Source organism: Anarrhichthys ocellatus, unplaced genomic scaffold (genome assembly GCF_004355925.1).
Source record: "Anarrhichthys ocellatus isolate YVR2014 unplaced genomic scaffold, GSC_Weel_1.0 scaffold3, whole genome shotgun sequence".
Lineage (NCBI taxonomy): Eukaryota > Metazoa > Chordata > Actinopteri > Perciformes > Anarhichadidae > Anarrhichthys > Anarrhichthys ocellatus.
In genome coordinates this window covers 3675368-3692748 of record NW_022280033.1, presented here as the reverse complement: position 1 = coordinate 3692748, position 17381 = coordinate 3675368, and the positions used below count along the sequence as shown (strand labels likewise).

At 41.9% G+C, this 17381-nt stretch overlaps 1 protein-coding gene across 3 annotated transcripts; it reads right to left on the bottom strand.

Annotated features, from left to right (window-relative positions):
- Nucleotides 1-10742, bottom strand: kif11 (kinesin family member 11). Of its 3 annotated transcripts, XM_031872358.1 has the most exons (27): nt 10607-10742; nt 10187-10296; nt 8735-8864; nt 8339-8436; nt 8142-8220; nt 7861-8046; nt 7654-7778; nt 7452-7542; nt 7079-7224; nt 6163-6259; nt 5942-6037; nt 5742-5830; nt 5478-5565; nt 5113-5186; nt 4884-4998; nt 4412-4483; nt 3865-4000; nt 3282-3454; nt 2946-3071; nt 2654-2809; nt 2016-2155; nt 1757-1917; nt 1551-1669; nt 1109-1331; nt 778-944; nt 444-554; nt 174-284 (listed from the first exon to the last, which is right to left on the bottom strand). In XM_031872358.1, the coding sequence occupies exons 2-27, from the start codon at nt 10258-10260 to the stop codon at nt 174-176; spliced, it is 3183 nt and encodes a 1060-aa protein (XP_031728218.1). In that variant the 5' UTR covers nt 10261-10296; nt 10607-10742. The 3 variants fall into 3 exon arrangements, with proteins under 3 accessions (XP_031728199.1, XP_031728209.1, XP_031728218.1); XM_031872339.1 differs by lacking the exon at nt 10607-10742 and having other exon boundaries at nt 1-284; nt 10187-10260; XM_031872349.1 differs by lacking the exon at nt 10607-10742 and having other exon boundaries at nt 1-284; nt 2654-2791; nt 10187-10260.
- Nucleotides 10743-17381: the final 6639 nt, after the last annotated feature.

Sequence of the window (17381 nt, the reverse complement as noted above, 5' to 3'; positions counted from 1 at the left end):
AAACAAGTATAAATCTCTTTAATTTTACAAACAACTTGAAGGCGTTGAGTCATACACTACTAAAAACAAGACACATTCATTACGCAGCATCTTAACATTTAGAAGACAAAACAAGTTAAAAACAAGAGTTGGACAGTAACAACATTGTTTGAGAAGAATATATTTAAACTGTTTTAGTTCTGAGAGCGGAGTGGTAGTCTGGATTTCTGTGGCGTTGAGGGTTCGTTTTCTGACGCTTTCTGCCTGGCGAGGATCTTTGTCTCCTTCTTACCACCCTTCTTTTGCTGGGAAAGAGAAATTACAGGAATACAGATTCATTGTTAGCAATACACAGTCAAAATGTGCTGATGAGCGTTTCCCGTGGAAGCTCAGTATTCATCTCAAATGATGAGATTTTTAAAACTTTCAGACATTTTTCAACCCCGTTTATTTTTGCTGATCACCTTGAAGAAGGGAACGCGTTTGCTCTCGTTGAAGACGAGGTTCTCGTCGATGAAGGACGGCTCTGTGGCCAAGCTTTCATTACAAATACTCAGCTCGTCCTCCAGAGAGTCCTAGACACGACGACACAAGAGGAGAAAGGTAAAAATGGAGCAGAAATTAACTTCTTCTTTTTTAAATGTGGCCTATTTGTGGAGCTCAGTGAAACCAATATTACCGAGTGCATTTAAACTGAATTCAATGAATAAACATCAACCTATTATGAATAAATAAGGTTATGTGAACATTGTTAATGGATGAACCATCCTACGTTCAACAACAAGAAAGTGAACGTACGTGATCAACCTGGCTGTTTTTGTCCTCTTCCTCCTCGTTCTCCTCCTCCTCTATGGCGGCCTGTAGCGCCTCCTGCTGCCTCCTCAGGCTCTCCAGCAGCTCGCCGCGGCTCCGCAACTTCTCCAGCCGCTTGGGATACACAAAGTCCCGCCGCTGAGGGGTCGCACCTGAAGGCAACAGCAGAACTGGTTTATACGCTGGACAGGTTAAATGACTTAGTGTGTTCTCTCCAAAAAGGACAGATTTTTGGATTAAAAAGACTAATTTCTTAAACTGGTAACACACAGACAAAAAATTAAGATGAAAAGGACACTCGGGTTGAATCATTTACCGGTGGGAACATCCTGCTGCAGCTCTTCCTGCAGGAAGCCGTGGACCAGCTGTTGGCTCGTCTCCACGCTGTCCCGGAGCTCGGCCTGCTGTTGGTCCACAACCGTCCGGTTCAGGGAGGTCTGGTTCTGCACGGACATCAGAGACCGCTTCACCTCCTCCTGCCGACCGGACAGCTCCTCCTCTGTTGTCCGGAGCTGTTCGGTGCAGCGCATCTCGACGCTCTGCAGAAAAGATGGAGCATTATGGGCAGTTTAGGACCAGTTCTATCTGCAGGGTGAAGTGTTTGGTGTGATGCAGTGAAACCTCAAACTTCAGTATAATTTGAGACCCACAGGTACAGGATTACCTGCAGAATTTAACTTCAGTAGGTTTTACAAAAGGATGTTTTGTGGAACAAGTTAAAAATACACCCACATGCAGCAGTCAGAGGCCATTCTTACCTGATGGAGAGTCTGAGCTTCAGTGGAAATCTTCCCCAGTATGGAGAGGTGTTCCTGGGCTTGAGTCTCCGCATGCTCCATGGCTCTGGAGCTCCACTGGAGATCACGTTGGACCAGACCTGTGGTCACAAATCGACAGCATCAGCAATAATGCCCACCGAATGTGCTGTAGGCGGGTTTAAACGATAACTGAAGGAATGACGTACCGGACACGGAGCTGTGGAGGTGTGAGCAGCAGCCTGTCATCTCCTCCAGCGCCTGCCGGCTTTCGTCGGCGTTCAGACGCAGAGAGGAGGCGAGCGAGGAGGAGGTGGAGGAGAGGACATCAGCTTGGGCCGAGACCCGACGCTCGACTGTACTGCAACCGCTGCACACAGGGAGACACAACGTGAAAGAAGGGGATGAAGGCACAATTTTAGAGGCTGACTTTGGCAAGGAAAACATTCCCGTGCGTTCGTGACTCACCTGCTGATGTTCTCCTGGAGGATCTGTAGAGGTTTCTGCAGCGCTTTGGTAGCACAGCGCAGATCTGTGTAGTCCTTCTGGGCCTCCAGGGACAGCAGGTTGAGCTGGTCCTGCAGGAACTGCATTGTCTGCTTCATACCCTGACAGCAGGAAGCACGAGAATGATGTCATTTTACATATTCAAAAATGTACAATATCTATAGACATAGAAATGTGACAATAGAGCTAAAAAGAAAAAAGAAAAAGAAGAAGCCACCCAACATCAACAAAGTCTAATCTGTTATGACTCTGGTTTGCTTACATCAAATGACAGATAGGGGAATTAAATATCATACTTTGTAAATGTCTTACTGTGGAAACCTAAACTCAGGTTGTGGTTAAATGAAAGATTATGATACTTTGAGCAATTTTTTGTCTTCCGTTGATGTTTTAACGTAGAAAAATAGCTGTGCAAGTATACACGGTGGTAGTTTGGACTGGCAGCTGAACACGAGAGAAAAACATGTACTTATATATTTAACCAGCTTAGTGTGGACGGTCTCAAATCAAGATCGTCATCTTGGACAAAGTTTACTTTAAAACTCTGAGTCAGTAGCCGCTGGAAGAATGTGCAACGTGTCTCGCAGACCGGCTCTTACCGCCTGCTGTCTGTCCTGCGCTTGTCTGATCTCGTCCTCCAGCTTGTCATGTTCGGCCTGCAGCGAGCTCAGGCTCTGCACGGCTTCCTCCCGCAGCCCGGCCAGCTCCCGAACCAAGCCGCTGAAGAACACACCCACCTCCTTCATCGCCTCCACCTGAGGGGGAGACAATGAAAACGATGAGGTGCAGGACACAAAAAGTCATAAGTTAACATGTTTCTAAAGGACTTAATTCAAGTATAATTTCAAGTGATTTCTTTCATTGATTGTACAAATGAAGATATGAACTCACCTTGTCGGCCAGAGCTCGCTGCGTCTCCATGGTGGCTCTCAGAGTGTCGTTGAGCTCCTTCACAGCTGATAGACCCGTCAGAGTCCGAGCCTCCAGCACCTCCTCCATGTCCTGTTGATGCTCGTCCTGCACACAAAAACATTAAAGAAAGCAGTCAAATAGGATTCATGTGCCCCACAGTGATCCAAGTGCTGTTTAAAATGATTATCCACCCGGATAAGGATAAAAGTATGAGGGGAAAACTGAACTAGGTTTGTAACGGCCAAATTAACAAATCAAACTTATTTAAAACCCTCATCTTGTCTATTTAACTGTGGAGGTCGTCCTTGTCCTCACCAGCAGCTGCAGCAGCGTCTCCTTGTCCTGTAAACACAGCGCCTCCTGTTGCTGCACTCTGTCCTGACAGCGAGTCACGCCCTCGGCCACCAGCTGGCCGACTCCACCCACGAAGGACTCCACGGTGGTCAGCGCTCCCTTCAGCGCCGCCTCGTTCATCACGAGCACTCCGTCTGTACAGAGAAGCAGGGGTGGACAAAACTGGGGTATTAGACACCATTATCTTACTATCTGTAACCAAACTTTACAATTTGTATGTCTATACAATAACTTCATGCTGTTGAAATAGGACCTCATGCTGTTGAAATAGGATTTGATTGGTGCAATTGCACACTGAACCTCCAGGATGACAGAAAAAGTAAATTTCCTGCCCAAGAATCACATTAAGGTTAAAAAGGACAACATCAGTCCCTCTGTCTAAAACATCCTTTTAAAGATCTATTCTAAACATACTTTAATGCATAAAAACTCTGCTTTGAACATCCATTTTTGACTGAAATTACACCGAGTATTCCCTCCTTTAAGACACTAAATATGTACGATTCCACCACTGGAATGATCCCGCGCAGCAATCTGGTCTCACCGATGGCCTGCGAGTAGCCGCTCAGCATGTTGTGGTGTTGGGCTCCTTGCTGCTGAACGCAGCGCTGCATGCTGCTGAGTGCTCCCTCCATCCGCTGAGAAAAGCTCTGCTGGATCTCACTGTTGTGCTGCTCCACCTGCAAATTCAATCAAGTGCGTTCGTTAGTCCTCATGAAACCAACGCTAAGTCCAAAAGGTGCAGATCCGTCAACTAAAGATCATATTTGTGTACTTTGCATGCATTTATTTTTTTGTCAGATACATTTATCTGCAGGTTTACATTATCTAAAGGTTTCTCAAATTGTAAAAGTAAAGATTTTCTGAGTTTGATGTTTAAAATTCAATATCTTTGATGGAATTTTTCACATTTTTCTGTCAGGTAAACTTTACTAAAGGAAGCTGTTTTCAGCCTCATGGCAACAATAAATGGTTTTTGGTCGCTAAGAAAGTAGAGGAATTTTGTCACGCCATTATTTGTTTTGTTGATCTGACATACAATGATAAATAAATGCATTGTTTTCACTTGTGTGGTGTTCGAAAAGTGTCACCTTTTTCTTCCTGTCCAGCTTTTCGTGGAGACCCGACACGTCACCGGTGCTGGCGTCCACTGTACTGAGCAGCTGGAGGACGACACACACACCACACAAACATGTTAAATGATATTCAGAGCACGCCTCACTATTAACAATAATATGATGATATTCAGATCAATTGGTACTGATCACACTGACTAATAAAGGTTCGATTTTTGTTGCGACTTAGAATCTTTTCTGAAAAAAAAAAAAAGGAAGTTTGGTCAGAAACAGCTAAGACAGGAAGTTACCCACATTAAAAGAATATGAAAATCATTAATAGTATGGAAAGTACACGAAGAGAAAAAAGGAACAAAGAAAGAGAAGGAAGTGAGGAGAAAAAATATGAACTAGCCAACATCTAAATAGTTATTAAAACATCAGAACACACTCAAACGTAATGTATATGAAAGCGTCATGTGTCAGCATCAGTAAAACTTGTCTGCACCTGTCCTGCCGTGTCATAGAGAGATTCCTGGACGGAGGTGAGCTCCGTGCAGACAAACTCCTCCTCACTCAGCTTCTCCTTGGTGTGCTGCAGGTCTCTGCTCGTCTCCTCCAACCTGAAACCAACACAGAAACATCCATTCTTCAAAGAGTACAACTTTACTCTGCTTTAAACTCCTGCAGTCTCACTTCAAATGTAGACGGGTTTAGGTGAAACAATGATCCCTCACCTCTGCTGCTTCTCATCCAGGACTACAGTGCACTGCTCCAGTCGGGTTTTACTGTCCACAAACAGCTCAGTGACCTGCGGAGAAGACGGAGTGTGAGTGACGGCAGAAACCACGACGGCAGCTCCGATGAATACATGATGACACAGTTAAAATGTACTTTCTAGTGACAGAAAGTAATGTGTGCAATGTGAACTGCAGGTCGGCTGTATTAAACATAAATATGTGGAGGAAGTCTTTTCCATCTTGGTGTAAAAGTCTGGTGAAGTCAACACAAGTTTCTGTTACAAGAAACCAAATGTTGCTACTCGCAATTCTTAAGTGATCGCAGCAGAAAAAAAAAAGAAGACAATTCAGAAAAAAAATACCTTCTTGATCTCGTCCTCCATGGCGGCGATCCTGTCGCTGTACTCGACTGTGTGCACCTCATGAGAGGTGATCTGACCCAACATGCTCCTGAAACACACAAGACTGTCAGTTCATTTCTGTTACAGCAGAACACAATCTACATCTTATTAAACCTAGTGTTCTGAATGAACATACTTTTATGTATTCTACTGTTTTTGTTGAAAAGTAATTTCTCAAGCAAAGATTAGAAGAATTCCATTCTACATCATTTCCATGCGACCTACTCGTAGTTCTCTGCAGACAGATAAACTCCGTTCTTGTCTCGAGTGGCGGCCAGGTCGCGCTTCAGACGCTCGATCTCCTCCGTGTATTCCTGAGTGGACAGAGAGTCAGTATCTTCTTTAAAGATGGAGAAAGGAAAACATCTCCCGACATGCAGCACGTTATTTGTCCTTTCTAAGCAAGAGATCAAACTCATCTCTACCTTAATGAGCGTCCTCTTGGTGAGTTTCTGGTTGACCTCAGGCTTGTTCATGATGTTCTTGGCTCTGCTGGCGTACTCCAGCGTGCTCAGAGTCTCCTGCACAGACAGGAAGTATATCGCATCATCACGAGCATGCAAAGTGTACCTGAGCTCCGAAATAGAGTTAAAAATACAGAAGTAATATCTCATAAGCACACAGTCACAGAGACAACAGAACGTACCTCCAGGTTGCTGGAGGAAGGCGACACGGTGGCGATGATGGAGGTTTTTGTTCGTCCTCCCAGAGAGTCCTGCAGGATTCTGGTGAGCTTAGACTCTCTGTTGGAAGAGTGCACATTATTTATCCATCTGGTAATTGGAGCTAGACACGTCACACACAACAACAGTTAAATAACCTGCATACTACACTCTAGCTGCCAGTTTATAAGTTACAACTACTTGAAACTAGTGAAGTCCAACAATGCAACAAATTCTTCTTCAAGAACGATATAAAGTTCAGATGGTTTTAGAGAGGTGTGTATTCATATGTATGCTTTTTTTGGAAGATGAAGTCTGTTGAATTGTTTTGCATTATACTGACAGGTGTTTCTATTATTTTGCCCACCCTATTTATGTCAATGAGTAGGCTAAATAGCAGAAACATCTCAAAGTGTGATTTTTAGTTCAGATCTACGACTCCTCTCTGGTTAAGTACTTTAAATAGAAGAAATACAGAGAACAAAAGTGGAAAGAATTAATAATATATATTGTATTTAATACATTATATTTTACTTCTGCACAATTTTATGTCCAGTCTTTACTCAAGTTGTTTTTTCCTTCTTATACATTTAGTTTGAGGTTTGTTGGAGGGACACCGCTTCACTTTAATTGTTGAGCAGATGACAATAAATAACTTGAAACAGGATCATTTATGGTTTTACGGCGGACTACGTGTGGGACTATTTCTTTGCAGGGAGCCAGAAACCACATCTGTTCATTTTAACACTTTAGATTAAACAAAAAAAAAAAAAAAATAGACACAACATCTTGATTCGTGAACTTTAGAGTTGCTGGTAGAGCGCATTTTCCAAAAGCCCGAATACAAAACGATGCTCGGTCATTTGCAGATTTGATATCACGACTGATTCGTGACTCTACCTGTACGGGACGTGAGGCCGTTTCTCCACCAGAGCGGTGATCACTCGGCCGAGCGTCAGCAGAGACTGGTTGATGTTTCCCGCCTCGCGAGCTCGCTTGTCCACCGCACCGGAGCGCCCGATGTTCTCACTGCCGGCGAGATCCACCTGGAGAGGGAGGAGACGGGACGGCTGTTTGCTGCAATTTTCTAATTTAAATATACCAACAAATACTTTACATAGTATTATTGTAATTACCTCTGTGCAGCCTAGTACTGTCAGATAAGTATATCTTATGTATTAGCCAGTAGAAAAGTATCACCAGTACATTAACTACTTCCGGTTTAAAGTCTTCCAGTAGAAAACCTCTCCTATTGAACATGAAGGATTATTACCAGGTTGAGTTTGCCGATCTTCACCAGCTCCTCTCCATCCATGGTGATCTCCTTCATGTGAATGGTGACCGAGAACACGGAGTGGGAGCGGCTGCAGAGATACAACAGGGTAAACGGTGAACAGATCAGGTAAATGTTGGTCGCAGCTGGTTGTACAGAACTCATCTGGAAGTGTGAAATATAGTTTAGTCTCGGCGAGTACCTGGAGTACGCGTTCATGAGCGTGGAGGCTGTCCTCCTCTTGGCTGATCCTCTCTCCAGGATCTGATAAACTTCATCTTTGTTGTGAACCGTGATCTCCTCCAGGCCCTTCACCACCACGCCGCGCTGCAACACACCACACGGCCGTCAGAACGGAGCACAGCACTCAACAGCAGCACCATAACAGCAGACACTCAACACGAGTTACCTTGTTACGAGGGTCGTCGAACAGCTGCAGCCGCTCGGTGACGTCCTCGCTGGGGCTGAGCAGGTCGAACAGCTCCTCGTTGTAGATCTCCAGCAGAGAGACTTTAACAGAGAACTCGGTGCCGTTCTCAGAGAGCTTCTCAAAAATCTGGTGCAGCGTTCTGGGGATGATACCGGCCAGCGGGTCCTAGAAACCCAAACAGTTAGTCAGCTCAGTTTCCTGCTCTTTAAAGCTCCGTTACTCTCTGATGAGGCAGCAGAGATTCACGGCTCTTCTCTCACCTCCTCCCAGGTGAACTCCTCGTCTGGACTCCTCTCTCCCTCCATGGTGAACGTCTTTCCTGTTCCCGTCTGACCGTAGCTGAACAACAAAATCAACAGGTTTTTACTTCATGTTGATAAACGATGCAATTCAACGCATTATTTAAGTACAGTTGAGAACACAGGTAACAGAAAATGACTAAAGCATTAAAACTCACGCAAAAACAGTGCAGTTGTATCCCATGATGACTTCATCCAGAATGGGACAAACGACGCTCCTGTACACTTCAATCTGCTTGGCAGCTTGACCGAATACCTGTTGAAAGAAAATATTATATTAAAATTTTTTAAAAAAACCTCCAGTGGACTTCTAAAGTAAGTTCTTTACATTAATCACGGTGTGACAGAGGGGCCATGCTATCAACTGGTTTAAGTCTGTAACTACTAGAGATGGAGATCAACTTTTTAGATAAATAAAATGTTGATTAAACATCTATCTGCTAGGATCGCTTCCTTTCTGCCAATACAGATCCATTAAAATGTGCCTCAATTCTGATCATTCCGATCCAGGACTCCCCACTGGACACATTTAAGAAGTGTCTGCATCCACTCACCATGTCAAACGTGTAGGTCTTTCGTGACGCCTTGTCGTTCATCCCTCCCGTCTTCACGCTCACCTCCTTCCTGCTCGGATCGCAGTCCATGACCCCGTAGGACGACTTGCGCTCAATCGTGTTGAAAGGCCTGAAAACGTGACGCAGCAGAGACGAACGTGACTTCTCTGAATGACATCGTAGCTACGAATAAGGGTTTAGTGACGCCGTCATTCGGCTAACGTACCAACCACAGCCACAAACAACAACAACAACAACAACAACAACAACAACATGTACGTTATGTAGAAAAGCTGTTAATCACGGGAGACTTTAATAGATGCAGACCGGATGGTGTTCTTGCCCTCTTTCAAGCAAGCCCTACAATGAACCCAGTACCTCCTACTGCCACGTATTTTGGAAGCACCCGTGACAATAAACTCTGCTTTGATCATCACACTACTGAGACCAACAGATGCTGCCTCAAGGCCCTCTCAGGCACACGTTCGGCTCCTCCTCCTGTACAGGACCATAGAGCTCTTTCCTTATCCATTCACATTCACCATGCTCTCCGTCACCAACAGGCATAAACGCCTCTAACATCATTGGTCTCCCTACGCCCAACCTTTCGGCCCTTATCGACACCTCCATCACATGCAGAGCAGACCTCTAGCACGCAACCCCAGCCTCCCATCATCCGGCTACAGATAAAGATCTGTGATGTGTTAAAAAAAAAAAAAAAAAAAAAAAAAAAAGCACGCTACAGTAAGAGCTTCGTGCCCTTGACAGACTGCAGCAGGAACACTGTATGGACTCATGTTTTTGTGACTTATGTACCTTGTGGCTATGTTTTTATCATGAATTGATCTTATGCGTGGACAGGCTGTGGGGAACAAATGTTCCTCTAACAGAAGACAAGAAATTATCCATTTATCTGTTGCGAGACCATTAAAACGTGATCGCAAATAAGATTTGAGATTCTATGAGGAAAGCAAGCGTCGTTCTTTTACGCCACACTATTAACATCCGTTTGGCTGTTAAACATTTAAAGATCTCAGCCCAACAGCTGGGGATTAAAGCTTTATTCTTTCCTTAAATAGTGGAATAATGAAGCCATCATTTATGCCTCATGTTTAAGGGACAGAGTTGCTTTTAATGAAAGACAGACAAATCCTGTTTTTCATAAACCCATACATAAGGCTGTTTAGTAACAAACACAGCTGTTCTGCAAGTATTTCCAGAATCCTCAAAAACTCTAAAAAACATTTTGTTGCTTTTATTCGAGTCAGATTTTGAATGCAGGACTTTTAAATGGTAACGTCAGCAGTGTTTCCACACTGTAGTGTTGCTCCTTTCACTGAGGTAGAAGATCTGGAAAGGTCTTCCTTTTGGCAGTAATGCAACGAAAACGATGCAAGCTGCCGTTAAACACCACAGAAGAAGAAGGTCTTCCTCTGGTTTTTCTGTCCATACCTGCATCTGACCACCACCTGGATGTTTCTCCCCTTCTCGTCCCGTTTCAAGCCGCTCAGGTTGTGTGAAGCCATGGCTGCAGAGAGACGTTCTCCTCCGCAGAAATCAGTCTGAAAGTAATAATAATAATAATAATAATAATAATAATAATAATAAATCAATTTTCTATAGCGCTTTTCTAGATACTCAAAGACGCTTTACAAGGCAGAGACAAACAGAACAAACAAACAAACACAGTACAGTCACACACTTTAAAATGAGCGCATAAAACAAATAACACAACGCAGCCGGTTGGTCGCTGGTGAACATTTAAAGTGATGAGAGAACCGCTGTCGGCTAACAAGTGGAAGTTAGCATGTTAGTTAGCTTAAGTTAGCTTAAGTTTAAAACCGGCGTTACTCCAAAGGGACGTTAACTCACCGAATGACGTCGTGCACGTATCGTGCCGCTCTCCCTTTACGTAAAGTCCGCTTATTGTTTCCACCAATACAATTATTTTATAAATTATATATTTAGCGTTTTTCTGACTCCTCCGACAACACAGTATGTGTCCACAGATGAGCTCTCTGGCGCTCTTAAAAACCTCAGTTTTCAACATTTCAAACTGTACTTTTAAATTTTGCTGAACCAATAGGAGGAGAGTAACGGCCAAACAAACGCCGCCATTGGCCAACAGGACCCATGTGACGGCGTCAGCGCGGGGCATCACGGGAGGTTAGTATAAAGTTCAGAATTCTTCCACTAGGTGGCGACATTGTACAGAGTGGTGGGAGCAGTGCACAGATGCTTTACTGAAGTAAAAGTAGGTTTACTGAGTAATATAGTCTATGCTAATACCACACTGTAAAAATACTCCTTTACAAGTAATAGTCCTGCATTAAAAATGTTATTTTAGAAAAGTATGTAGGCTAAGTATAAACAGGAAAATGTAGGCTATTTATAGTATTAAAAGTATAGAAATGTCCCCTGTGACTGTTATACTATTACACACACACACATATATATATATATATATATATATATATATATATATATATATATATATATATAGATAGATATCATTATTGCTCATGCATTACTGTAAAAGCAGAATTTTACTATTAACTTATGATTAATTTCATTATTCTGCAGATTTCTGCTGATTAATGCTGATTAATGATTATTTTCTCCATTAATTAATCGATTGATTGTTTGGTTTGTAAAAATGTAATTGTGAATATAGTGAGAAATGAGCCCAAAGGGACCCCTTCACAATGTTGGTTTTGTCCAACCAACAGTCCAAACCTCCACATTATTGTGAATACATAACGATTTTTAACATTGTTAAAAGGAAAAGTAACAAATCTTCACATTTGTGAAGCTGAAATGTTTTATTGCTTCAATCGATTCAGCTGTTGTTCTACTTGTATTAGTCTTGGGATACCAAACTCGGTGAGAGATCGACTTGTGAACTGTTGGTTGGTTTAATCTACAACAAAACATCATGTTTTATAAACTCTTCATGTGTTTTTATGCAAAAATCGCAATTTCTAAAGTAAAGCTGTCAGACTAATGTATTGGAAAGGAAGTAGACGATAGCATGGAAGGAATAGATGTAAAATAGGCCTATAAATAACTAAACGTTACTTTTACGACTGCTTATCTAAACTAATGCTATTGGCATTCAGACAGATTATGAGAATATGGTCTAGTAGAGAAGTAAGGACATTTTCAATTAAATAAAGAACTGTTTCACATTTGATATTCAGAAACACACAAAGGACCCAAAATTGAACAAATGAACACATAAAGAGACATTTCAGGAATATCAATTCTCTAAACCAACACTTTCAAAATGCTGTATTTCAATCTGATAAAAAACAACCGGTTTAAAGAAATAAACCAAACACTATATATTCATATTATTAATCTGTTCCAGGTTTATGAAGTGACCAGTGGCGAGCAGCAATCCATCTGCCGAGGACCGTCCGCCCACTCAGGCCCCCGAGGAGGACAAGGGGGTTGCCCTTTTTGCTCTGGCAACCCCTTCAACACACACACACACACACACACACACACACACACACACACACACACACACACACACACATGTTTATGCATGCATGGATTCAAAGACACACATGAAATGTTGATGTTCAATATCACAAAAAAACCCTTTTTCCTCTCGTTTGAGGTGTAAAAGTTATTGTATCGATAAAACCAAAGTGGAAACAGACTTAGTGTATAAATGATGACGTACATGAAGCACGAAGAGCTGAAAACATCAGATCTGAGTGGAGCGATGAGGAGACTGTCACCTCCCTCACATTAATACATGAAACAAACAGAAATGTCACATTTCCATCCTGTTTTATTTTTCCATCGTTTGAGCTTTGACTGGAGCTCTTTTACTGACCTCATCTCGTTGCATCCTCTTCTTCTTCTGCAGAAGACTGGAGAATTAGCTGCTTCTGTTTATCTCCATCAACCAATGAACTCATATTCACACAGAACAGGAGTGGATGGAGACAAACGTTCATTCACATTTCTTTTGCAGATTCTCCAGAAATGTGTGCTAGATTAGGATGGAAACTTGACGACTAAATTGTAGAATTTCAACCAGAAAGAAGTTCAGTGTTTTGCTATAGAAGTAAGTTATTATCCTAGTTAATTTACATACAAACTATACAGATAAACCCACCACAATACTTGTTAAGTGAGCTGCAGGAGCTCGCACTCATGGTGGCACGCAGACACAACAAAATACATGTTCCTCAAACTAAGAAGCACAAATACTTAAGATAGTTCAACAGAAACCATTAATTAATTAAGTGTCCTTTGGAATATACTTTTAACCTTAAAAAACGGAGGATCTGTAACATTTTGGCAGTGGTGTAAGTACATTTTTTCAAGTACTGCATTTTATACCTCTACTATACATCTCAGAGTATTTTCGCTCCACTACATTTGTCTGTCAGCTTTAGTTACTTTCCAGATTACAGTCTCCATCACCTTCCTGTCCAGTGAAAACCACGTATCTCCAGGTGTTTTGATTTAGAATGTGTGCAAACTGAAAGGATGAAGTGTTCCTTTAGGTTCTCCTGAAGCTAAATAAACCGTTTAAAAAGTCTGTTGGATCAGCTGAAAGAAAACGCATCGTCACAAATCTGAAAACAGGGCTGTTTCTCTGAGCTCTTTAGAGATACGTGGTTGTCACAGGACAGCGACGCCACGTGGTCTTGTAGAATATGATGCTTTATTGTAGAATAAACTTTGAAACATATAAATGAAGAAAGAACATCTACAGCAGTAAAATGCAGTAGTAAAACAGTGACACTGCACAATCACTACTTTTACTTGAAGTACTTGAAGTACATTTAGCTGATAATACTTTCCTACTTTTACTTGAAGTACTTGAAGTACATTTAACTGATAATACTTTCCTACTTTTACTTGAAGTACTTGAAGTACATTTAACTGACAATACTTTCCTACTTTTACTTGAATGCAGGACTTTTACTTGTAGTGGAGTAGTTTTCAGAGTGTGGTATTAGTACTTTTACTAAAGTAAAAGATCTCAATCCTTCACTGCTTCTAGTATTTAGAGTGTTTCTACACATCATCATCATCATCGTCATCATCGTGTCCAGAGCAGCAGCTCCTCGAATATCTCCGGCCTCCACTTCCAGTCAAAGAAACATCTCTCTGTTACAATCTGCTTTCCAGCAAAAAATCTACTTCATTACCATAACAATTTTAACTGTGAGGGTGGAAACAAAGTGAGGTGGGAACAATTGTATTGTCCCCCCCTACACTCTCTCTCTCTCTCTCTCTCTCTCTATCTTTTTGTCATTGGCAGCCCACTCAGACCCCGGGTGATGATGACCCTTTCCGGGGGCGAGCCAGAAATCCAGAGCGGGTAACTTTGTGAACCGAGCGACAAACGTCGGGCTTCATTCATCTCCAGAAGCGTCTCCGATCCCTCTCCATCGTCCCCCTCACGTTGTCTTTCTCTTTCTCCACCCATCCCTCCATCTCTCTGGAGAGCGAGGAGGAGGCCCGCTGGACGGAGGACAAGGAGGATTTCTCTTCACCGCAGGTTTTAAAGTGAGTTTGCTCTTTTGTCACATAAACTGGGAGATAGTGGAGGGATACCAACTAGTTTTACTTGGACCTTCTTGATGATAAGTAGCTTCATGAAATGAATTCATTGTACAAATCACATCGAGTGGCATCAAAAAGATGGAAAAGAAGTGAAACATCACTTCTTTTCAGGGTTTGAATTCTGTTCATATTGGCCATTCTGTGTCTCCTGGTGCTCAACTTGCCCATCTGATTATTTCTTTTTTGTGTTTACATCATTTCGTATGAGAGGATTTATGTGTTTGTGTGTGATGAAGATAAACAGGTTTAAATAACAGCTCAAACACCTGGAAAACAGAGAAGTCAAATACAATCAACGTTCACAATTTTCGGTCTTTAGCTTTCTATAAGATAAACATGGAAGTAGCTTTTCAAAAGGGAAATAATGCAATTATTTAGTGGTAGTCAATGGTATTTGTGAAAGGCTTTCTTCTCTGGTAGTACGCTTTATTAAATTATGCTGATTCTGTGTAGCTATAGTGTGTTTTCTGAGGGAAATAGATTGAGGCTTGATACCAGGAGTCAACAAAAGGCCTAAACTTTGGGTTCCTTTCATCATTTTGTAAGATTAGATGCCACTTTTATTTACAAATTGTGGACATTTCATTTACTGGGGAGGTAAAACGATTAGTCGATTCATCGATCAGTTGGTCCTCAGGAAATTCTGCCACTGTTTTAGTGGTTGAATCATTTCGGTCAATCTTCCTGACAAACATCCTCTAGTTCCAGCTTCTTAAATGTGAGGATTTGATTTTTTCTGTGGCAGTAAATTACATATCTTTGGCTCAGGCTCTGGTTGTGGATTTTCTAATTTCTAATAGACAAAACATTTGTTGATTCATCGAGAAAATAATCACTAATTGTTAGTTTTATCCCCAATTTGATTGTGGGTTGAACAGCTTGATTTGGAGATGGATTTTGTGTGGATTAGTAAATATAGTTCAAATTAAATGCATTTGAATTGAAATCTTCCGGTTAAATCTTATATCTGAGATTATTGTGAGAGCAGCAATGTCAAACATTTCGCTGGTAAAAGTAACTTTGATTTGAAATTTGAAAAAAAAAATGTAGTTAATTGCAGTTCTGCAATATTTTTGTGTTTGTAGTCTAATTATTGTTCCTGCTTTCACCTTTATATTTTTCCAACATTTCCTTTGTTTTCATGCCTTTTTTGATGAATAAGCCCAAAATTCTCTATATATCAGTTTTCCACCTAGTGCAAAAAATACTATAGTGAAGCTACACTAGTTTTGTTTCATTATTTGCTTCCGCAACCCAACGATGAATATAGTTAAAGTGCTTAAATTGCAGTTTGTTGGACGAGGCCTAACCAGTCAGTTTGAAATGCTCTGGCTCAACACAGCAGGACTTATTTCGTCCGTTGTTTCTTTGGCTTCATGAACAGCTAAATTGATTTGAAACCTTCAGAAAGCTAATTATCCTCGTTTGACATCAGTCGACGAGCTCTGAGAGTAACTGAAGACATATTCTGGGTCCCAGAGATGGTGTTCAAGCCATTCACCGCAGCCCAACGTTCATTGACGTGCATGTCTATTATCCGACACTCAGCAGTCAATACATTTCCCATGAATATGCAATGCTGGTATTGACGGCTTGGTTAGAGGGTTCATCGCCAAAACCTCTACAACCCTGAATCATGTGCAGGTTGATCAAGTATTTCACCCCAGTATCAGAAGCGAGCGACACCTACGAATTAAAAACAGGAGCGTATCAGAGTGATTTATGGTGCTTTGTGTGTTATCCAAACGGACAAACCGGCCCGAGAGTTTCCCCTCTCCAAACGAAACAACACCTACGGGTTGAACACAACGTAGTTTCATAAAAGATTATCAGGTACTTTCAGGCCTCGGTGGATCATTTAACAAATATTCACTCGTAGTATTGCATCATCTGACTATTGACTTTAACTCCAACTTGTGCTGCAGGATGAACCAGGAGCAGTTTGTCCTTCAAAAATGAGTCATCCACCATTTAATAAACAAAACAACTTTATCATGACACCAACGGTAGCAGAACATTCAGATGACTGTTACTGAGCGTGTAAAGGTCAGCGTGACGGGGTCATGTTTTAGAGTACAGGGATTTATTTTTCAGAGAAGTATTTAATGTACTTTGTGCATCCAAACCATAAATAACTACCTTTCGCTTGTCTATAAAAATACAAAATAAAAGTCTATAAAAGGGGAAATAAGGATGAAACTATATTGATCCATTTGGAGGAATTGGGTTGCTGCATGCAACAAAGAAGAAATGATGAAATTAATATTTGTAAGATCAGGTTTGAAACATCTAGAACTCACATTTCTGGCCCTTTCGAAATAATAAATGAACAAATGGACAGTTTAAAATAAAGGCAACACAATTTAGTCAAAGACCGAAGGAAAGGATTTGATAACTCTAAGTGGGCTTGATGTTACAAAGATGCTTTTATTGAGTCTCAAGACGTGCATTACAACGTGGAATACTGCCCAAAGCAGCTAGCAGCAGTTAGCATAAGACAAATTATGAAAACTTCCAGGACTGTGTCAAAGTTGAGGGACAAATCATCACATTTCCTCATTAGGAAGGAAGAGAAAAGTAACCTATTGTTTTGTTACTGCTCCGGTATCTTTGATGCTACAAAAGTCAGGTGTCAATATGAGGTCTCGAGGGTCACACATTTCTTTGGAGCAGCAGATGACGGCATGAAACCTTCCACTTGGAGAAAGAAAGACACAGAAAGAGGCAGTTCGGTTGGTTTTGTTGTTTTTCGGTTGTAAAAATGGAAAAGGGGGGACGGCAGGCGGCAAGCAGGCCGGCCGGCCCGACCCAAGCGTCGTTTGAGGACGAAGACAAAGATCCATATCAACAAAAACTGCAGATGACAGATGATTAATCGGCGTGGTGGGGTCTGCCGAGCCGCCGGACCCCCGGCTGACACCCCGAGCCACCAAACACAAAACCAAAAAACCCCCAGAGCCTCGGCGGCCCGGAGGAGCGTGGGCGAAGGGTGGAAGCAGGGCACCGTCCCAATGGAGCAGTGTGTGTGTGTGTGTGTGTGTGTGTGTGTGTG